The 22,577-nt window shown below is 40.1% G+C and overlaps 1 protein-coding gene and 2 non-coding genes across 3 annotated transcripts; all 3 read left to right on the top strand.

Annotated features, from left to right (window-relative positions):
• Nucleotides 1-868: 868 nt before the first annotated feature.
• prom1b (prominin 1 b) lies at nucleotides 869-22,500 on the top strand. The gene is made up of 28 exons (XM_088418834.1): nucleotides 869-1,407; nucleotides 6,272-6,333; nucleotides 6,423-6,449; nucleotides 6,535-6,740; nucleotides 8,098-8,218; nucleotides 8,290-8,353; nucleotides 8,424-8,513; nucleotides 9,970-9,993; nucleotides 10,176-10,393; nucleotides 10,457-10,531; nucleotides 11,889-11,952; nucleotides 12,410-12,418; nucleotides 12,511-12,670; nucleotides 13,362-13,514; nucleotides 14,458-14,581; nucleotides 14,651-14,754; nucleotides 15,205-15,289; nucleotides 15,368-15,514; nucleotides 16,872-16,943; nucleotides 17,119-17,211; nucleotides 17,305-17,322; nucleotides 17,473-17,526; nucleotides 18,126-18,206; nucleotides 18,360-18,428; nucleotides 18,521-18,610; nucleotides 19,138-19,253; nucleotides 20,952-21,056; nucleotides 21,977-22,500. Exons 1-27 carry the CDS (start codon nucleotides 1,125-1,127, stop codon nucleotides 21,019-21,021), a joined length of 2,679 nt encoding a protein of 892 aa, XP_088274960.1. The 5' UTR covers nucleotides 869-1,124; the 3' UTR covers nucleotides 21,022-21,056; nucleotides 21,977-22,500.
• Nucleotides 16,976-17,046, top strand: trnag-gcc (transfer RNA glycine (anticodon GCC)). The gene has a single exon. It is a non-coding gene; the product is annotated as a tRNA-Gly (tRNA).
• On the top strand, nucleotides 18,681-18,751 carry trnag-gcc (transfer RNA glycine (anticodon GCC)). The gene has a single exon. It is a non-coding gene; the product is annotated as a tRNA-Gly (tRNA).
• Nucleotides 22,501-22,577: the final 77 nt, after the last annotated feature.

Genomic DNA, 22,577 nt, shown 5'->3' with positions numbered 1-22,577 from the left:
ATTGTGTTGAGAGTCTTAGAGTAAAAACGTTATTTGGGCCTGTTTCCTACATTTTTCGTGATGCTTTTCCTCTCAGAAAAACCCACTCTGGCAAGTTAAAAAATACTTTTCCATGTCTGTTTTTACATACATTGTATAGTGATATTTTATGACTTCTCTTTTTATATTATTTAATTTTTTATGAAATATTTCTGTCTTCATGCAGGCACAGAGCAGTAACTCATCTTTGCGTTGCCCAAAAATTCTGAAAACTAACTTCTTTAATTTTTTTATCAAGTCATTATTGTACATAATTTTGAGGTATTTTGGTACACACAGACGAAATTGCATCCAATTTTTACGATGCCAAGTATTATTATACGACGCAGTAATTTATGTTCCGCACCATGACAGTGATTCGGCAGGCGGGGAAAGATGCGGGTATTTTTTTCTCCAAAAGTGCTAACTAGCAGTTCTATTGAGATGGAAGCAGCTTTTTAAAAGTCTTTGAAATGTCACAAATCATATTTAAACACAGTTATATTGGTGCCGTTGATCAAAATCAAGCGTTTCATTTTTTTGTTCCAGATGAAAGCGCTGTGGCGTGAAACTCAAGGGAACGTCAAGAAATATCCTGACATGTCCTAAATCTTTTATCGACTTTTTTCCCTTTTACGAATCGAATTAATCCATAAGGTAATATTATAAGTTACAATATTACGTTTAGTCCATGTTGTTTCGCGTCTGTTTTTTTGTTCTATTTTAAAGCAGCAATATTCGCGTGCGTTAATTTGTTGACGCTCTCTGGTCAGTGTCAAGCGGGATTTAGAAGCTCAGCGGGTGGGCGGATGAGTGATAGGCAGGTGGCGACTCTTCCTAGGTCCAATTCTCCCGGTCGAAGCAGCGAGCTACCCCGGGGAAGATGCGCGTCGAGAGTCCGGACGGAGCCCACCGGAGCTAAGGAAAGTGTGGAAAAAGTTTCCGCTTGCTTACTTGGTCCTACGTCGCTCAGGTGTGAGGTCGGCCGGAGCTCGGACAGGTGTTTTTTTTTTTTTTTCTCTCTCTCTCTTTCTCTACTTCGGACCAAACGTCGTCGAACCCCGGGATTTAATTTTGTTTTTTTCCCCCCCTCTCAACCCGGAGGAATGTTGTGGACACGGTGGCTCGCGCTGCTGCTTTGCTGGTGGGGGACCGCCACCGCCAGCACCGCGGCCGGGGGCGGCCAGTATCAGCAGCCGAAAGAGGACGACGCGAGAACGGACCCACACCGGCAGCGGTCGCCCCCGCCGGTGGAGCCGCTGGATTTTGGTTTCGTCCCGGCGGCGGTTTACGACACCCACGCGTATTACGAGCCCGGTGCCATCGGGATCCTCTTCCACATGGTCCACGCTTTCCTCTACGTGGTCCAGCCCAACTCCTTCCCCAAAGGTCAGATGATTTTAAATGAGCCAAACTCAATCAATCTTCTTCTTATTTAATTATGTATTTATTTATTGTTTTATTTTGTCACCATCTTTCAGCTACTTCCACAATTAAACCCCTATTACCCCCTTCCCCCAAATTTGACTATTTAAAAATCAACTTCAGCTCAGTCATAACACCTTTTTTTCCACATTCCCATTTTTCCCCAAATTCCGTAATTTTTTAAAATAAAACTTCTGGCGGGTCGGTTTGTGAGCAAGCCGTATGTGCTATGAATAAAAATTGCTTCTAATAAGTATGTTTTATGCTGTATGGGGGGCGGTGTCAAAAGTAAGGCCCGCGGGCCAGATTTGGCCCGCAAGGTGGCTTAAACCGGCCTGCAAAATGGTTTTGTGATGTATTAAAAAATGAACTAGACTGAACCTTACAGAATTTATTGAACGTTGTCTATTTATTTAATTGTTTATTTCTTCTTAAATCATCTAATGTATTGTACTGTAATTTTACCTTATATATGTATTTTAATGATTTTCAACAGTTCAACAGTTGGCCGCAGCTCTTTTAGGGGAATTGGGAGCAGGCTGGACCACATAGTAAAAATCAACATATGAATGGCACCAATTGTTTTAAGTACTTTAGAGCTTGTAGAGCTTGATTTATTTTGGTGTCCGTGACACATTAAAGTAAAAAAAAAAAAACATTGAAAATGGCCCTTGCATCTTTCAGTTTTTCAGATGGAAAAAGTTTGGACACCTCTGCTTTACATGATTAGGATTTTAAACTGATTAGTGATTTCAAAAGCAACAAGGAAGAAACAATTCTGCCTTTACGCAAGATGATAGTTGCAAATTTTGATCGACGCTATCACTTCATCAAGACCTGTTTCAAAGAGACTCAGAGAACCGCACACACACAGTCCAGGAGGCATGTGCCGTTAGCTAAACAACAAAGTCCAAATGAGCGCCGTCAAAGAGCAAACGCTATTTACACACTGATGCTATTTACTCAGTGACGATAATACGCATGACATCCTGGTCATTTGTTCCATTTTATTGGTACGTTAGGTTCAGATTTTCTCCTGTGCGTAATATGTGGCGCTTCATAAATGATTAGACCACCTCCCTTGAGAAAGACCGTCATATCGTGCTTTAATGCCGACTCTTTCGATTCACGGGGAGAGCTTGTTGTTTGACCACCAAAATGTCTGCTTCAGACCAAAATGGCCGTCTTCCTGGACCACAATGGCTGACTTCCCTGTTGCAATTTTATATTTTTTGGCTGTTTTGCGCCGCAGTGGTTAGCACATCCGCCTCATAGTTCGGGGACCCGAGTTCAAATCCACCTCGCTACGGCCTCCCTGTGTGAAGTTTGCATGTTCTCCCCGAGCCTGCAAGGGTTTTCTTCTGGCACTCCAAAAACTTGGCTGGTGATTGGACGTACTAAATTGTCCTGAGGTGTGATTGGTTGTTCGTCTCTGTGCGCCCTGCAATTGGCTGGGCAACCAGTTCAGGGTGTCTCCTGCCCACTGCTGGAAGTCACCTGGGATAGGCACCAGCAAGCCTTCGACCCTTGTGAGGATATGCAGCTCTAGAATATGGAAGTAAAAAATGTTGTGTATATTTGCATTCATGAGACGAGCCCCCCACATTTTGTGTCAAACCTGGTGTTGGGGGGGCTAATTTATTCATAACGTTCCAGATTTAAAAAAAATAAAATTTCAGACTTTCAAACCAAAATGTTTTACTTCCTGTTCAGTTTCTGCCATGGGTACTAAAGACATTTTTGAGTCATTTTATGATTAATGCATACATTAAAATTTTGCGTCAGTGGGTGAAAATCACGCACGGAGGATTTAGATACGTTTTAGGCTCTTGAGATTTCCTTCCAAAAATGGCTGCTCCAAACAATTATTGTTGACTTCTTCTTTCATTTCTGGCATGCTTCTTCCAGACCTTTTTTTGTGAGTCTTATAGACATGTCCAACCAAACAAGTGTGTGATCTTGTGACGTTGATCCAATAAACTAATGTTATGATCAGATTATTGCGAGCGGCGTTTCAATAGCCGTCAATCGGCTCGTTGCTGTTGTGTCACATGACCGGCGTAAAGTCAACGCGGGGTTGCCGGGCGGAATCCTCGTCGATGAATTTTTAGTCACGCCGCGTTCAAAGCTTCTCCTGTAACCGTTAGTTTGTACGTGAGCGGTCACGTTGGTGTGTTGACGCAGTGCAATAGGATTGGAGGACTGTAAGTCGCTGCCATTTTTGGTGCGCGGGGTTAGGCCAGCGGGGCTGGCTAATCAATTAGCAGAGCAGCGATTAGAGGAGGCTTTCCTTAGTCACCTGCATCACTGCGTAAAACCTTAATCCAGCTGGACCATATGCTACCACGCCCGGGAATGTTCTGCCCTGAGAATAACACAGGTGATCCACACCTGTCCCATTGTTGTGCAGCAACCCAAATGTATCCATATCTTTATGTATTATGCTTTGATTTGTTTTGTTTTTTAATTCAGTTTCAGTTAATTAGTTTTTGTTAGTTTTAGGCTCGGGGAGAACATGCAAACTCCCCACAGAAAGGCCGTAGCCAGGCGGATTTGAACTCAGGTCTCTTTAACTGTGAGGCGGACGTGCTATTCGCCGCTTCACCGAGCCGGCCGTCACTGACATACTAACAGTTAGCATTGCTAGTTGCGGTTACGGATGAAATGGAGAGTGGAACAACGCATGGCAAAGGATAATATTTAGAAAAAGAGGATGCATTTTCAGAAGGACAATTTAAAGACAAAACAATAGCCCCAAACCAGAAAGCGTCTGTCTGGATTTCACCTGAGCGCACAGGAGAAGGTGCGTCACTTTGTAGAAAATCACTGTAATGCATATCAGCAGATCGAGAAAAAAGCAAAGCTGAGCTTCCAAGACCATAAAACAATACCTATCGAGGAAGTGAAACAACACCACACACAAAGGCCAACTTCAAAATAATCACACAAAATAATGCAAAGACAGCAATGCTTTAGCCATACAAGGCTTTTATTTTGAAGTTAGCCTTCGTAGCTGTGGTAGCGGAGTGGCTAGCTAGCTCCGTCTCAGATATAAACATTGACACCCCCCCCCCCCCCTAAATAAAAAGATATTCAATCACTGATTAAGGATGCTAAGAAACAGCTAATCGGCAATGCTGTCACTGTGTGATAGCGCACAAGGCTTCGGAGTTAGAGCAAGCCGCTGACTTTGTATGGAGCACATGTGGTGCATTCAAACGGTCAGATCTTTCAAACCGCAACTCGAAGATGTCTGGAGCATGCTGAGACGTCACTGAAACTCTAAAAACTCCAGAAAATTTTCAGTTTTAAATCTGGGACTTTGAAAATTCGGTCCGAGCCTAGCGTATGTCTTCACTGTATTTCGTTTCGGCGGGTTCTTAGAAGACCAACACATTGACACCCACCACCCCTGTGAAGGTTCGATTGCTGCAAAGACACATTTTGGGCTCTTTCACTTAAGTATGGAGCCTTATCAATCCAAACACACACACAGAAGATAGATTACGGGATTAGCCTTCACAGAGCTAATGCTAACTGCTGAAGCTGCGACTGGTGCAGATGGCACTGTCAAACATACACACACATTTAAGAGTAGAAAGTGGGTCATTCTTGTTGTCTTATGGTTAGTTGGAGAAATGTATGACACAGTGGGGAAGTGTATAAAAAATACATATATATATATATATATATATATATATATATATATATATATATATATATATATATATATATATATATATATATATATATATATATATATATATATATATATATATATATATATATATATGTGCGTGTGTGTGTGTGTGAAATCCGGTTTAAGGGGATAGCTGAATACCAGTTAACATTATGAATCTTTGAACCGGTTATGTAGGTGAGATGAGGTGGGTCTCGGAGGTCACAGAGATGCCACGCTGGGTTTCACAACGTCTGCTCGACATCTTCGGTTAATCTGCCCGAGCGGTTCAGGGCCAAGATTGCGCCAGTCTATATTTACATTTACTGGAAGACACCTGGGGATGTTTATTTGCTTCAATCATTCGAGTCCTGTTGCCTAGTTTTGCAGTGGGAGGACAGGGAGATTTGACAGGAACAGGAAGTCAGACAGACTTAAAAGGAAAGTTTTTTTCGTCGACGTCCAATTAAAGAGTTTATCCGAACATAATTTGAAGTTTTGTCCAATGGTTCACACGCCTAACCCGTCGGTTGTTTATCCCTCCCTTCCCTTTCGTTTGCAGTATCTATCCCTCCTACTGGGTCACTGAACTAAGCTGTCTAAGCTTAGCTGCCCTCTCCGGCTAATGCTAACTAAGAACCTGCGAAAAAAAACAAAAACAAAACAAAACAGGTGGTGCCCCTGCGACGCATCACATGCAATGCGTGCATCACCCCCCACGCCTATGGCGTGCCACAAAATTCCCACAACTACACACTTACCAAGATTCACCAAAATCTCCTTACTTAGCTCTATCGACACCAAATTAGGTCTATCAAAACAGATTGCAAAAAAAAAATGCCACACAATGGAAGTTGGAATTCTCCATGGATGTCAAAGCGTATACCTAATGAAGTGACCAATGAGAGGTGGTTGTGCATGTTTACCTGCCGGGTAACGGGCACAGGTGAGCTTAAGGTCGGCTGACCTACATAAAGACGCCGCCAGCTGGACTGGAACAGCACCACGGTTTCCTTTTAGAAAGAGGATGTCTTCTAACAGTCTAGCATTCATTCACCATCATTCGATCATACGTCGAAATATTTTTATAAGGCGCTGGGGAAATGTTACTATTGAAACACTAAGTCATTCATGACCATTTCTTTTCAGATCTGATCGTTAAAGTCATTCAGCAAAATATGGGAGGAATCAAACTGGAAGAATGGCGAAAGGTTTGGCTTCCGTTTGTTTTGTTTTTTTCCCGTCGCGGTTTGATTGATATCGAAAGTTGTATTCATACGTCTCCGTATCCTACACGCAGCCGGACAATGTGGTCCTCCTGCTCGAGGTACGCCCCTCAATATCATTGAACCTCAGGATAAGAAACGTGATCGCTTGACGGGAGCGACTGACAAGTTCCGCCCGTTCGACAGGGGGCCTACTATGAGCTGGGGTTCCTGGTGTGCGCGACCATCGGTGTCGTGTTCGTGGTCCTGGTCCCGCTGTTAGGCATGTGCTTCTGCGTTTGTCGTTGCTGCGAGAATTGCGGCGGGGAGATGCACCAGAGGCAGAGGAAAAACGCAGACTGCCGGCGAGGCTTCTTCACCGCCACGCTTATCGCCACCACCATCTTCATCATGTGAGGATCCCAAAACACTTTGAGCTACCTTACACACGGCAAGCGGCTAGAGATTTGAATGAAAAAAAAAAATGATTTTAGAGTTGCCCATAGTCAGTGCTTCTCAATTATATTTTGCCAAGACCCCACTAGGAAAGTTGTACAAGTATACCTAAAACTGTATCCTTTCTAACATTAACAAAATAAAAAAAGCAAAAGAAAGCAACTTCCAACAAATGTTAATTTTTTTTTTACAGTGTTTCTACGGGTTACAGTTCAGTCTAAATCTGAAAAAAATTGAAAATAATAATAATAATAATGATTAAAAAAAGAAGAAAATTCTCATTGTATATAAAGCCTTTTCCCTGGGGTCACCCCCCCCCCCCCCCCCCTCCCGGAGGGGCCCGCCTCACTATTTGAGAGGTACTGATAAGTCCAGGGCTGGTGTTCAGTACGTTGGACATCAGGGGGCGCCAAAACTTGGATGAAAATTCCCTTTCAATATAAAAACGGTTTAAATTTGGTGGACCATAGTGCCAAAATTCAATGAATAAATGTACCATTTTTTATCTATGATTAAATAAAAGTGTCATTAATTAATTACATTTTGTATTAAGTAATTAAAAGTGTGAATAATTGTCAAATGTTTAATTAATTAATGAATAATCATTTAAGTCAACTTTTTTTGGTTTTTGTTTGATTTAGTTCTATTTCCTTTGAGTGCCATGGACAAGAATTCTCACCTTTTAAAATTGTAATAAAATAAATGAATACAATTCTTGTTTTTTAGCTTTAGGTCTCACTGTAGTGATAACTATGCCCATCGGATGGCAGCGTTTCCACGCTTATAACACAGGTATTATCTACATGCAATTCAAAGTTAGCAATGGAAGTCAATCTTTCAGACGATATCACCCATGTTTAAATACATAGCGCGCAATATTCTGTCGGAAAGATGAGTGAAAATGCTCACTTTACCGGCACTCTAGAAGTTGCATTTTCCGATCACGCTTAGCACTAAAACTGAGTTAACGCTTCTCTTGTTAACATACGTAAATCACAGTTGGGGGCGGGCACTAAACAAAACCTCGCCTCTAATTACGTTACGTCTAATTACGTCTAATTACGAACGGCAACTGTTCGAAACCGCCAAGTTTTCTGTCTGGAAATTCTTTTTTATTTTTCCTTACCAAGTAATCTGTGAGTTTTGGGGGCTATGCTAACTAGCTAGCCTATTATAACTGTCTGTATGCTTGTTTCTCGGTTAGCTTAAAGTTAAAGTTAGCTTAAATTATAACGGCGCCATCGCCGGTCGCCGTTGCCGTTTTTCTATTTAATTGAAAAATGAGTTCAATACTGAGTGTGCCGTATGCGTCAGTCTGGGGGTACTGGTGGCCTACGCAGCGAACCACAACCTGAGCTCCCACATCAAGAGCACTCGGCGCTTCATCAACACCAACATCAGAGACTTGAAGACGTTCGCCAACAACACACCCGCGGTATGCATTTAGTCACATGTTAAAATGACAGAAAAAAAAGCCCAAATTCACTTTTTGTCAACATCTTACAGCAAATCGAATACATGACAGCGCAGTACACGACAGCCAAAAACAAAGTCTTGTCGGAGCTTGATAGTAAGTGACTTGAGTAAGACGTTTAATTATTGCCTCTGAGAACGTAGCTTTAATTGTATTGATGTGATAGATATCGGACCTTTGCTGGGCGGGAGGATTCACAGTCAGCTGGAAAAGGAAGTGGTTCCCTCCCTGGATACGGCTCTGCGTATGGCTGGAGGTACATGGTCTTTTTTTTTTTCAAAATTTGTTTGAATTTTTAAGACGATTTCAGATTTATTACAGAATGAGATACAGCAAAACAATAGAATTCGGCAGTCAAGCAAAAAAAAAAAAAAATCCCGCGATGATACAACACGATATAAATCCATCCCCTTCAGAGCAATGTTTTCTAATGTGATACTAATACTATGATTGCGATGACTGCGAATTTCAATTTGACGCAATTTGGACTAATCCAGTAAGATACTATAGGGCGCAGGTGTGGAACTCCAGTCCTCGAGGGCCGGTATCCAACATGTTTTCAAAACTTTTCCCTCAAAAACACCTGATTCAAATGATTGGGATCATTTTGAAGCTCCTGCAATTCTTGCTAATGAGCTCATCATTTGAATCAGGTGTGTTGGGGAAAGAAAAACGGAAAATATGCAGGATGCCGGCCCTCGAGGACTGGAGTTTGACACCTATGCTATAGGGCCTAGAGCAACTATAAACTAGTATGTCGTGTGATTTGACACGGTTTAATTCAACTGCATATGACGAAATAGCATGCACTGCAATCCCCGAAATATAAGACGCGCCCGTGTATTGGACACACCCTTAATTTTGGAGTCAAATTCTGGTGTTTTCTACGTTATCGTGTAAAAAAACGCACCGACACTTTGGCAACAATACAAAAACTATAGCAAAACAAAATAAATCTAATCTTCCTACACCCTTCGTATTTTCCTGTGTTCATATTCATAAGTTATATATTTGTTGCGTGTTACGTTAAGTGCGTTTTAGATTTCCCACATTGTGAGCAGTCAGTGAATGCAACATGAAAGTAACGGTGAATGCGCTCCAATCAGTTGCTCATCCTTCTCCTCGCGATGCCGCTCAAGTACATTTTGCCCTAAATATCCGTTGCACCAAGTTTATGATTGTGCGTACACGCCAAAAGACGGCAATTAATTAACGAGTCAGATGAAATACCTTCACGTGTTCTCTAACCAGTGCACACTTGATTGAATCTGCTGGAGAAATCAGAACCTTTACATAATCCTCTCCGTTTTAGTTACGTTCCGAGGATGGACTCGAACGTTGGTTCAGCCGCCTCGCTTCTTTTATTGAAAATAATGCCGTAACAATCTCAGCTAACAGGACTGCTGTTAGCTGCAACAGGCACTTGCTGCTAACATCCAACTGACATCCGCCATTTAGCTCGTCTCCTTACGGTAATGAATGTAAATAAGAATACGGCCGATGGAAAAACGCACATCTCTGCGTCAAAACTCAGCTCATGTGGCTGACCGATCAATCTTCCTGGAATGGTGTCGAATTAAAAAAAAAATAATCAAATTTTTAACCTGCCGTTTATAGAACGCACCCATTCATTTTGGGGAAAATGAATACATGTGACATATTTTTCATTTGATCTTTTTTTTCACCACATCTTTTTTTTTTTCCTTCTAAAGTCAAAGTTGAGAATGCAATCAAAGGTAATGAAAAAAAAGTATGGGATTTGTGTTTGTGACTAACTGTCAGTGGAAGTGTTACAATAGGAACCCATTGTTCTGTCTGTCCAGTGTAAAGTCATATTAGTGCTCCTTGTGGTTGTTGCCATCCAATTAGTATTAATTTTGGTCTTCGAAATTTCCAAAGAAGATTTGTTGATTTGCAGCCATGCGCGAGACAAAAGAGGCTCTGGAGAACGTCAGCTCCTCACTGCAAATCCTCCAAGAAGGCACGGATAGGCTGAAGGACAGTCTGAACACAGAGCGAGCGTCACTATCCAACACCTTGTCGGACCCGGCCTGCACCAACGGCGCCGTGTCGCCGAGCTGCAACGCCATCCGCTCCACGCTTTTCCAGCTGGGCGTCAACGCTGACTTCTCAAAGGTGGACCCGGAATGACGTTTCAAATTGAAAGAAGGCGGGAACGCTCTCGTTATCTTTTTGCAGCTCCCGGATGTCGACTACGCCTTGGAGAACGTTCACACGGTCCTGAGGACGGACCTCAGCAACATCATACAGAAGGTCTGATTTTAAGCTGCTTGATAAATGTAGCATACCCGTTTTCATAATCTGTATTTTCCGCAGCATAAGGCGCACCGGATTATAAGGCGTGCCTTCAATGAATGGCCTATTTTAAATCTATTTTCATACATAGGATGCACCGCATTATAAGGCGCGTAGAATAGGAGCTACAGTTGTGTATGGGGTTACAGATTGCATCCACTAGATCAGGCATGTCCAAACCCGGTCCTCGAGGGCCGCCTATCCTGCATGTTTTTGATGTTTCCGTCATCCAATGCAGCTGATTCAAATGATCAGGTTTGTTGTCAGGCTTCCGCTGAGCTTGCTGATGAGCTGATCATTTGAATCAGGTGTGTTAGGAGGACAGAAACCTCCAAAACATGCCGGATAGGCGGCCCTCGAGGACTGGGTTTGGACATGCCTGCACTAGATGGAGCTGCGCTGTAGGGAATGTCAACAAAACAATCGGATAAATCAGTCAAACTTTTATTAAAGGACGACCAGAAATTGAGAATAAAGATGATTTGTGGAAAGTACTAGCTGAAGAATGGAGGAAAAAATACACCCCGACTACATTAAAAGACTGTTAAGATCAATGCGTGAGTTTGAAAATATGTAACTATGATTTAATTAAATATGAAATCTTTCAAATTTCAGCCAAAAACCTTAAAATATATGGTTTAAAACCAATATAAAACCAATTTCTGGATTTTTTTAATAAAATTGTGCTTACTTTAACAAAAACTAGCATTTTTTGCAAAATGGCTTAAAAATTGTAGCATTTATAGCATATCAAAATTTCAAACGGGATGTCATAAAAAATGTAATAGTAAAAAATACATTTATAAATAAAAAGGTAAAAATTAAAGAATTTACATGGTATATATATATATATATATATATATATATATATATATATATATACCGTATAAGGCGCACTGTCAGTTTTGGAGAAAATTGCAGGCTTTTAGGTGTGTCCTGTAGTGCGGAAAATACAGTACATGAAAAAATTGCCCAATTAGCGTCTTCAAGGACTTGATGTACATTGTTTCCTTCAAACATTAAAATCATTTTTGAGTCTTTGAAAAATGTAAAGTATCTTTTTATTAACCCCTGGGTGTCCAGTAAATGTACATTTTGTACATTTGCATTTATTTATTTTGCAAACAGCAGTTTTAAATTTACGAGGCATGGGACTATAAACATCCAAACTTTTGGCCCCAAACCAGAAATTTTGAGTCAAACTTTGAATTGAACGGAACTTGAATGTTTTATGAGACAAAATCATTCAAAGACAATTTAGTCGTCCGTCAACAGTTTCGTGTTTAGACAGTTTTTCTCTTTCCTCCATATTTAGGGCTACGCGTCCTTCAATGACACACCGAGGCTGGTCAAAGAGCAAACCAAAAATATTGTCGCAGGTACACAAATTCCTTCTGTTTGTATGTAGAATGAACCCCATTCCAAACATTAGAACATTAGAGTTTAGACGAATCCCCTCCCCTATGAATTTTGGTCTAAGAAACACATTTTCTATCTGAAACAGCACATTTAGGTCAGCGTGGATTGGTTAAAAGTGATCAGTAGGAACAGCAACTGTCAAGTCATTTCTGGCTATCACAACAGTGAGCACTGCCAGCTAGAGACTAATTTATGCTAGACGCAACTATACTGATATATTGAAGCCACCGGTAAAAACTTGTCCAGTGCGGCTTATCCGTGACAAAAACTAACTTTGTTTTTTGTTTTTTTCTTCTTGATTGTTGCTGCTTGATTTTGGCTCCTACTGTATAGCAGTGCGGCTTATAGTGCGAAAAACTAACCCCCTATTTCTTCTCTTATCTTCGTTTTCCCTTGTTTCGGACGACTAAACTACAGCCTTACCTCGTGAGTGTTCCACATTAAGCTTCTAATTATGAAACCATATAATCGTTGTCGCTGTTTTGCCTATTAATTGCTCGTGTTCGATGCGTTTTTAGGAGTGAAAGGAATGCTGGATAAAATCGGCTCGGAGATCCACGGCTTTGCTAAAATGTTTCCCGTGGAGGCCTCATTGGCCAACTTCACTATCTTCCTCAACCAGGGCCAGAAGAACATTGAGTCCTACTATGCACAGATTGATCAGTTGGACTTCTACAGGTTTGATTTGACTTTGGCTGGGTGATAATATCGATACAGTGAAATATTGCGATACAAAGTAGACGCAATACATATTCTACATATTCGGTTCTCTTCGTGTCATATCCATTTGCTTACGCTCCTTCCAGTGTTGTTCTCTGCCTTTTTTAAAGCAAAATCAAACATACGATAGAAAAGGATTTATTGTTGGAACTGAAACGCACAGACAAACTATACAAGCGAGTCATGGAAGTCGACTTGAGGAAAGAATGAAGAATGGATTTTGTGTGTGAATTAAGTCTTTTGGGAGTTTTGATGGGCGCAAGCATTTTATTTATGTATTTTTTCATATTCAATATGCTTTTGTCATTTTATTTCATTCGTATTCACTTGGTAAATAAATAAAAATATGTTCTTCTTACTTATATATATATATATATATATATATATATATATATATATATATATATATATATATATATATATATATATATATATATATATATATATAAACTCAATTTTGTAATTTAGCATACAATCTTGTTAAAGCTTGCCTGCTCATGGTGGACTTCATGAAACTTTGCAGATACATATTTTTAAATTCCCTTTTATTTTGAAGTGTTGACAGTATCACACACAGTACCCAGCAGTAGATTTTACCGTTAAAAATAATTGCATATTGGAAGCCTTATTATACATTTGATGTCTGCAGGTGGATTGGCTGCGTGGCAGTGCTGTGCATGGTGGTTCTCATCCTGTCCTTCAACATCCTGGGTCTGCTCTGCGGCACATGCGGCTATGATAAGCAGGCTACGCCAACCACTCGCGGCTGTCTGTCCAACACGGGAGGGAACCTGCTGATGGCGTACGTACCAAAAATATAAATATATATACCTACTAAAAATATGTTACTGTCTGACAGCGGTGCGTTATTGAGATTACGTTGACTAAAGTCAAACTTGACTTGCTAAATTTTGGGCTTGGGACTTCCGCTCCACTCCGAAGGCCATATCTTATTTGGCTGTCTTTCTGTTTAGACTGCAAATTCTACCATTGAACTAATTAATTAAATATAATAATATATAATATTAATAAATATTTTTCCACAAAAATTGATCAACATTAATTGTCAGAACTGTTCTCAAAAAGAAAAAATTATAAATAAGTATTTGTCCACAGAAAATGTTTCAGCATAAAGCATTGGGATTACAGTAGAGATCTCTTCACAAAAATAAATCATTAACTTTATTATTGATAAATATTTGTTCCCAAAAAAATAATCGACATAAAGTGTCAGACCTGTCCTCAAAAAGACATCATTACTGATAAATATTTGTCTCTTTGGGGATCATAGTAGAGATGTGTTCACAAAAAATCAATCATTAACTTGACAGGTAACGAGAGGTAGCACATTACAATTTGGGTCGAACCATTCTAGTAAGGGGGAGAGTCTGGCTTTTTACAATAACAAAATGGAATAACCTACTGAACATAAAATTGATGATTAGTTTCCAGAAACAATTAATTAATTCAATAATCATTCTTTCAACGATTTTTGCATGTTTGTTTGTTTTATTTAAAATCCTTTGAAAGTACCCCACCCCGAAGTTCCTTCAAGTACCCCCAGTGGTACTAGTACCCCACCACTGACCTATGGAGCTAATTTTAATAGAATTAATGATTGGGTACAGCAAACACCACCGGACAAGAATGACCCGACCTGCAGGTCACGGTGCGGTAAATGCCAGTAAATGCTACTGCTGCATTAGCATGAATGCTAACGTCTGGTTTGTTTGGGTCTATGACAGCGGCGTGGGCTTCTCCTTCATCTTCGCCTGGCTGCTGATGGCCATCGTCACCACGCTGTTCGTCGTCGGCGGAAACGTGGAGAAGATGCTGTGCGAGCCGCTGGCCAGCCGGCAGCTGTTTCAGGTACGGGACGGAAACGCTCGTATTTTACCCTGACATCTGCGATTTATGCCTGTGCGTGCATTTATTTAGATCATAGACACACCTTTCCTGGTCCATCCGGCCAAGAAGAATTTCCTTCCTGGAATGCTGTTTCAGAACCCAAATATCGACTTGACGTTGGGAAGCATGTACAGGTAAAGAACGAATCGTGGACGCGCCGCTTTCAATGAAACAGTGTTTGCGATGAGAATGTTGCCGTCGGGAACTTGGCCGTGTGAAGGACAGGCCTGACCAGTCGGCTCAAGCTCAACCGCAGACAGATATCACTTCACCTGTCATCTAAAAAATAGGCCTGCCCAATTAATCGAATTTTAATCGCGGGATTTTCCTTTCTCGCGCGGGAACCTACTTTTAATTATTGAATAAATAGAGAAGGTTCAGGGAGTTTTAGAGTGCGGTAGAATTGTACCCGTGCAGTACTTCTCCGTTCTCCTCATGCATGAGCTAGAGGGGAAAAAAATGCCTTTTCTCCTTCTTTGTGTAGTTTCTCACAAATGTGTAACTGGTGAACGTGACACATGCGAGGTGACATTCTCGATGGGCTAACCCTTTTTTAAAAATGATAATTATCATTTTTTTTTCAGGGAGTGCTACGATAACAACGGCCTATATCACGCTCTGCAGCTGGAGACCATGTTCAACATCAACTCGTTCCTCAACAGGACAGTGGCAAGTGCCTGATCAAAATGTGACATGCTCTCCAAAGTTATTTCATTGTATTTGTGCCCTATACATTGGTGTCATTAGTACAACAAGGACCTGGCCAAAGTGTTTGACAGCGTGCAGGTGGACCTGCAGGACATCTCGCTGCTGGAGCAGGCGGGCAGAGACAACCTCATCAACTTCGCCAACGCGGGCATCGGGATCATTGACTACGAAGCGTACCTGGCTGAGGTTGGCAAGACAATTGATATTGTAGACAATCACGTTAGTGATTGACTGCTGGGTTAGAAGTTTAGTCAGTCACTTTGTCACTCAGCTAGTTAGACAGATAATAATGCAAGGGTTTGTCAGTGAGGTATTGAGTGAGTTGTAAGGTATTTTTATTTATACATAGCACATTTCAGACGCAAAAGGTAATTCACACAGGAATGTTAGGAAGTTTATACGATTACTAAATTTGAACCTCTATCAGAGATATGAAGCACTCCCCTTATGTTTATTCCATTTGCAGGCAGCATAACAGCTTAATGAAGCGCCGCCATGTTTACTTGAAAGTGATCATTTCCTTTTTTTGTCCGTGTTCATTTAGAAAACACAAAGTATGACATTTTTACGAGTTTGGTCATGTGACATTCGCAAGCTGAGGCATGATTGGTTGTAACCTGAGCCTTGAGTCCATGTGGGCTTGTTTGGTGTCGTCAGCCAGTGGCAAAGTGTGTTTTTAAAGGAGTTAATCGAAAAGTAATGAAACAATCCAATTCATTATCGACAAAATATTATATTTTGCTGCTGAAACGGAAAGGTATGTTTGATAGCCCTTTAAATCTTGGCTGCACTTATTGTGAAAAAAAAACTTTCCCCACTGGGATTGGGACACATCGTGAAGACCTGTAATGAGGCAAAGTCGCCAACAGATGGCAACAATGCAACACTAGCTGAGTAGTTCGTCAATGAGTTCGTGAGCAGTCAGAGTTAATCAATTCCGAAGTGAATCGTTTGATTGATTAGTTAATCAGTCACTTAATCGTTAGTTAATTAGTCATCAGCCATCCAGTCGGTTTATTCGGCTGGATTTGAAAATAAACGGACGACCATGCCTTTAGTGGTGCATTTATTCTTTCAGGTTGGAAAAAAAAATAATAACACTATTGACAGTGGCGGTCCGTGCATTTCACACTTTAATATAAGAACATCACCTTCTTTCCTTACCACTAATTGAATATGAACAGAATAAATTTACGAAAACATTAAAAACGAAAATAATACATCTATCTAAACAAAATCCATTATTCTTTCTTTCCTCAGAAAGACTTCAATGAGTCGCTTGTAGAGTTCCTGCATTTCATTTCCAATAATAAATCCTTTTGTATTGACATGGACGCGAGAGTAATTTTGTATGTAAAATATCTACATATAGAGAAAATGAATGTAAAATGAAATGGACTTTTATTACGGTTATTATAGGTTATTGTACTTATGATAATATCAGGCTATTTTAGGCTCGCAGAGAATGCCTTGCTGGCCCTGTTGGCTCACCGCTGACTATTGATTAACGCTACTAATTTGACACGTGATTTGTATTTTCAAGGTGAACAAGGGAATCACGCTTGTGGATTTTCTGACCTTTGCAACTGATCTTGAAGGCCAGGCGGACCAGCTCGTGAGTCGTAGAAATGAGGAAATAATTGTCAAGCATTGGTGGTTCAGTGGTAGAATTCTCGCCTGCCACGCGGGAGGCCCGGGTTCGATTCCCGGCCAATGCAAAGCACTCTTTTGATTCCTCACATGTGACAAGCGTTAACTTGACTGCAGATTGTTTCTGTCTCTTTTTCTAGCCACGTGGCGCTCTGGAAAACGCACTGAAAGGTCACGCTAGCAGCATCCGACAGATCCACAGAGAAATGGTGGTCCCCATGGAGCAATCCATGGTACATATTCATATGCAACACACACTTCTTTTATTACCCACAAGCGACTACGCTTTTTCCTCATGCTTTCTTTCCTCTCATTGGCTGTGACAGAAATATGTCCGTGCCAGGGTAAGCACGCTTACAGTGACTGTTGTTGATTTTTTTTTGTGCCGGTGCCGTTGTGATGTGGCTTGTGGCCTGTGGTCTTGTTCATAAAGATTCGAGGGCAAGATCCCATTTATTGAACAGTTTTTTGTTTTGTTTTTCCTCACCACACAGAGCACTTTGAGTCAAAGTATTAAACAGTTGCAGAAAACCTCCAGTGACCTACCGGTAGGCACCATTTACTTTCATATGAATGTACAAATATAGTTGAAGCTAATTTGGTTTTATTTGTCATTTTTTTGACATACTTGTAGTGGTAGAGTTCTTTTTATATTTAGTATTTTACTATTTTTAAGATATTTGCGGTCGCTGTCCAGTGGCAACAAAAAAAGGTGTAGCACACATAAATGACGTTTGTAATTCAAAATAGGATGAAATGCTATAAAACAAATAATGCACAATCCATTTGTTTTCAATGTCTTTGCGCTGCTTGAAATTGCCTAATATTTTAGATCTTACCATTTTGGGGGGATGGGAAACAACCATTATTTTGTTTCCAATCTCTCATTTGAATAGTTTTTATTGATTTCAAAATTTCAAAGCTATGTAATTGTGTGGTGAACATTTAATTGACTTCACAGTCACTCTTCACTCTGACAGAAACGATATATATATATATATATATAATATATATATATATATATATATATATATATATATATATATATATATATATATATATATATATATATATATATATATATATATATATTTTTTTTTTTTTTTTTTTTTAATAAAGAATAACGTGTGCAAAAACTTCTGTTTAGGTGAAGGTGACCAACATCCTGAGTGCCATCGATGCATCAGAGTACCTCATCAGTAACAATGCCTCACACGTAGTAAAGCAGGTACCAAAACTGTCATTTAATATTTCGTCAAACATATTCGCCAGTGCAATTTGGCAAGTTTTTATGTTTGCAACACGCAAGTTGCTCTCCTTGAAAAAAAAAAAAAAAAGGTCTCCCTGAAACCAACATCTGGGTTTTATTTTGTGTGTCCAGGAAACCAAAAACTATGTGCAAAGCTTGGTGGGATATTTCAAACAGTACACAGACTGGGTTCACAATTCTGTGAGTTTGAACTCTCTTTCTACAAAATGATTGCTCTTAGCATTAATGTCATAATGTTTTGTACTCATGATGTGTTTTCATTGCGGCTGTAGCTGACTGCAGAGGTGGCTCAGTGCAAACCCATCAGCAACATCGTGGACAGTATGGAGATTGTCGCGTGCAGTTTCATTGCCGACTCAGTGGTAAACTCAACAGGACTCCATAGCTGATCTTGGGATAAAATTGAAATCCTGTACACTCTCTAGTATGTAGGCATTGGTGGTTCAGTGGTAGAATTCTCGCCTGCCACGCGGGAGGCCCGGGTTCGATTCCCGGCCAATGCAAGCTATTTTTTCCGCATTTTTTTACCCATTTTTTTTCTAAGCACAAGGGTCCCCTTTATTACCCATTTTTTTCTAAGCACAAGGGTCCCCTTTATTAGGAAGAAGCTAGCGAGCCGGAAGCTAGCGAGGCGGAAGCTAGCGAGGCGGAAGCTAGCGTGCAGGAAGCTAGCGAGCAGGAAGCTAGCGAGCCGGAAGCTAGCGAGCCGGAAGCTAGCGAGGCGGAAGCTAGCGAGGCGGAAGCTAGCGAGCAGGAAGCTAGCGAGCAGGAAGCTAGCGAGCAGAAAGCTAGCGAGCAGGAAGCTAGCGAGCAGGAAGCTAGCGCCGTCCGGAATGTAACAGCCACTCGGTTGAAAAGGAAAAAAAAATCATTTTGTTGTTTTTTCTAGAATACATTCTGGTTTGGACTCGGACTCTGCAGTATCCTCCTGCTCCCCAGCATCATCATCTCCATCAAACTGGCCAAGTACTACCGTAGGATGGACACAGAGGACGTCTTTGAAGAGTGAGTCTAGTCGAGACCTGCATTCACTATGCACGCCCAAAGTAGTCTGGTCCAATACAAGAGCTGTGACATTTGACTTCTTAACTTCTAATACCTTGGCTGCTACAAAATTACCCAAACGCTATAAGGTATAAGTAGACAAAAATCATGCGAAACAAGTTGCGTCTTATATTCTGAAATGTATGGTATTTATTTCCCAGCTCTTGTAAAGGATATCAGCATGTTTTGATAAACTATTAATGTTGATTTTTCTCTTGTCCTTCCCATTGTTTAATCACCATTGATTATTTTTTTTTAAATCACCATTTTTCATATTGACTTGATTATCCTCAGCTCCACTTACCCATTGCTTGTTGCACTTTGACCGCCTCTCTTTTTCATCCTCATTTTCACTTTGAATCTTTACCATTATCGTTGTTTTCAAGAACATCTCCTCTTTGGGTTCATCCTTCTTTCGTTGAGTTTCCATATTCTACTCAAATCAGGGCATTTTGGCACCGGACTTGTGTTGCAATTTGGGTAATAATACTTTAGAAAACCATGCTGTGCGGTGAAGGTATATTTTCATGTATTATTATTTGAACGTAATTTTTTATCCATAAATTTTTAATACTCTTTTTTTTTTTTCCTCAAATAGAACTCATTAATATTTTTTGGGGCTACAATACATAATATACACCCACTATAAATAATAAACACCTCCCGGAAATCAATGTCTCATTCTTCCCACCACAGGGAAATGTACAGGGGAGGGGGGAAAAAAACCTTATCAATGATAAGCTATGTATCTAGGGCTGGAAAAAAGGTTGATCAAAGTCGGTAAATCTACTTCAACCCCAGGTTGTCCAGGCTTTTTTCTCAAACCTGGCTTGATTATCACCCAAATTGGGCTGACTTTGAAACGGTCTTAACATGTCCGGCTAGCATGGTTGTCATGACCGGTTAGCATGGATACGATGTAATAGTGTCTAATAAATTACACGTATAAAACTCAATTTTTCTAGAGAATAATCGATAGGATGATTTTGTTCAAAAATGGCCAGAGTTATATCATATATTAACATGCCCTTAGCACATTAGCATTACACACAAGAAGTACTTTGCATGACCTTAAACTAAACTTACCTAATTAAACTTATACATGTGCAAAATGATCCTAAAAAAGGAATATTATTGCTCCTGTGGACTTGTAGTTGATGCCTAGATCACTGGAAAGGTAAAAAAAAACAACAACAAAAAAACATACAATTAAAACAACCAAAACAAAGTTCTCTGCAAGCACCACCAAGAAACCAGCGCCATCTCAAGGCAAACAAATGAACTGCATTCTCTTTGTCAACTGCTATTGATATTATGAATTTAAAGGGTTTAGGAGCGTTTTGGAGGTGCTTGGAATGAATTTGGCTGTTCGCATGTAAAAAGCACTTCTACACATGGTAAATTCACATTATGAGATCACTTCTGGAACGAATCAACGTCACGAGTGAGGGTACCACTGTATTCTGATCAATATTTCAGATTTCCCATTTTCAGCAATGTTCGGCGCCTGTTCGATTTCATCTGAACAATATGCCTGTCCTCGATTCATCCCTGCATTTAATTTCAAAATGACTAAAGTGGAGTGAGCCCACTTCGGTTCTCATTGGCTCAAATTCCCATGTGTGTGTATACATGTGTATGTGTGCGCATGTGCAATAGTTCCCCATATAGTGACACCCTGTTCCGATTCCCTCGAGCCTCGGCTCCCCTGATCTGCGCCGACTGCTGATTCAAAATGGAGGTTCCCCCATAACCAGTTAAAAGGTACATTGTTTTACAGTAACTTTTTGGGGCTTTGAACGCATCGTTTGAAGCGGTTGCCAGCCAATCATCGGGATCCCATTCTGATCCATCCTCTTTCATCTACTTTAGTGCCTACGCCGCCTTTTCGTGCTCAATCATTAGATCGTCCCTCTTATAGTTGCATGATGGGAAATTTGTCAGAATAAAGCCTTAACTATCAAGTACAAAAAAATATTTTGCCCCCATCAAAAAAATTAAACGTGGAAAAGAAGTGTAATTTTGTAGGAATAGTCATAAAGAGTGAAAAAATATTCTTTAGTTTAAAAAAATGCTAGCAAGGTTAGCTTGTGTTAGCCTAGTAAGGAGAGTTACTTTTTTTTCAGCTTAAAAGCTGCCTCTTTCTAATAATTCCAACCTGATGCTAATTTGTTTGAATTCCTTCAGACAACAAAAAAAATATCACATGCTTAGTTTTTTAGTTTTATAGATGTAAAACATTCTTTAGTTTAAAAAAATGCTAGCAAGGTTAGCTTGTTTTAGCCTAGCAAGGAGAGTTGCTTTTTTGTTTTTAGTTTTTGTTTTTTTGTCGCCTTGTGAGCTGCCTTTTTGAAATGGTTCCAACCTTATTTCTTTGAACTTCTTCAGACAACAGGAACAAATATCACAAGCTTAGTTTTTATAGATGTAAAAAATTGTTTAGTTTAAAAAATGCTAGCAAGGTTAGCTTTTTTAGCTTAACAAGGGGAGTTGCTTTTGGTTCTTTTTTTTTGGGGGGGGGGGGGGGGGGGGGGGGGGGGGGGCTTGTGAGCTGCCGTTTTCCACAGGTTCCAACCTGATGCTAATTTCTTTGAATTTCGTCAGACAACAGCACAAGCTGAGTTTTTATTGATGCTTGAATGTTAGTTTATTTAATTAATCTATTTTTATTTTTATCTCCACAGCGGACAAGAAAACTGGAACTGAAGCGTTGGTCGTCGATTCATATCCTGATTCTGTTCCGAGAGATGCAAAAAAAAAAAAAAACAGAAAAAAAGGCAAACAAAGACATGAATGGACTGTGGCCCCTCATTTTCCAAGGTAAAATGCTATTCTAGAATTCCTGTACACAACTTCAGATGATACCAAAATGGGAAAAAATATCAACAAGCAAGAACTCTGAACCTGCTAGCCAAATGTCATGTATTTATGTAAAGCTAGCTGAGCATGTTTTAACTTAGCTAACTTTTCCCCATAGATACTTCTGTCCGTATACGCAGTCACATGGACAAATCATGTACATTTTTTTTATATATATTTTTGCTCATGTTTGTTTTTCTAACATATGTTTAGTTTTTAGATTTTAGAAATAGACGTTTCTTTCGCAAGAGTAGCTAGCTAGCATGTTCTGGACTTGAAGTTTGTGTCATGCTTTGTTAAAAAAAATAGTTTGACAATTTGGGGAATATTAAATTGTTGTTATATGACACCATTGGATCAGTTATGTTTTTGCTTAAAATACATGTGTGATGATGAAGGCTAGCTAATCACTTAAAAATCTCACTA

Source organism: Hippichthys cyanospilos, chromosome 7, assembly GCF_059441005.1.
Source record: "Hippichthys cyanospilos isolate Australia breed blue-spotted pipefish chromosome 7, RoL_Hcya_1.0, whole genome shotgun sequence".
NCBI classification, from domain to species: Eukaryota; Metazoa; Chordata; class Actinopteri; order Syngnathiformes; family Syngnathidae; genus Hippichthys; species Hippichthys cyanospilos.
Note: the sequence above shows the minus strand (reverse complement) of the source record. Positions and strands in the feature narration are given on the sequence as shown.

Excerpts from the sequence above, each read along its gene's own strand:
- prom1b (XM_088418834.1), top strand. The coding sequence starts at position 1,125 with ATGTTGTGGACACGGTGGCTCGCGCTGCTGCTTTGCTGGTGGGGGACC. Across the intron at positions 10,532-11,888 it reads TCAGCAACATCATACAGAAG|GGCTACGCGTCCTTCAATGA; the intron begins GTCTGATTTTAA and ends CTCCATATTTAG. Across the intron at positions 14,582-14,650 it reads CCAGCCGGCAGCTGTTTCAG|ATCATAGACACACCTTTCCT; the intron begins GTACGGGACGGA and ends GCATTTATTTAG.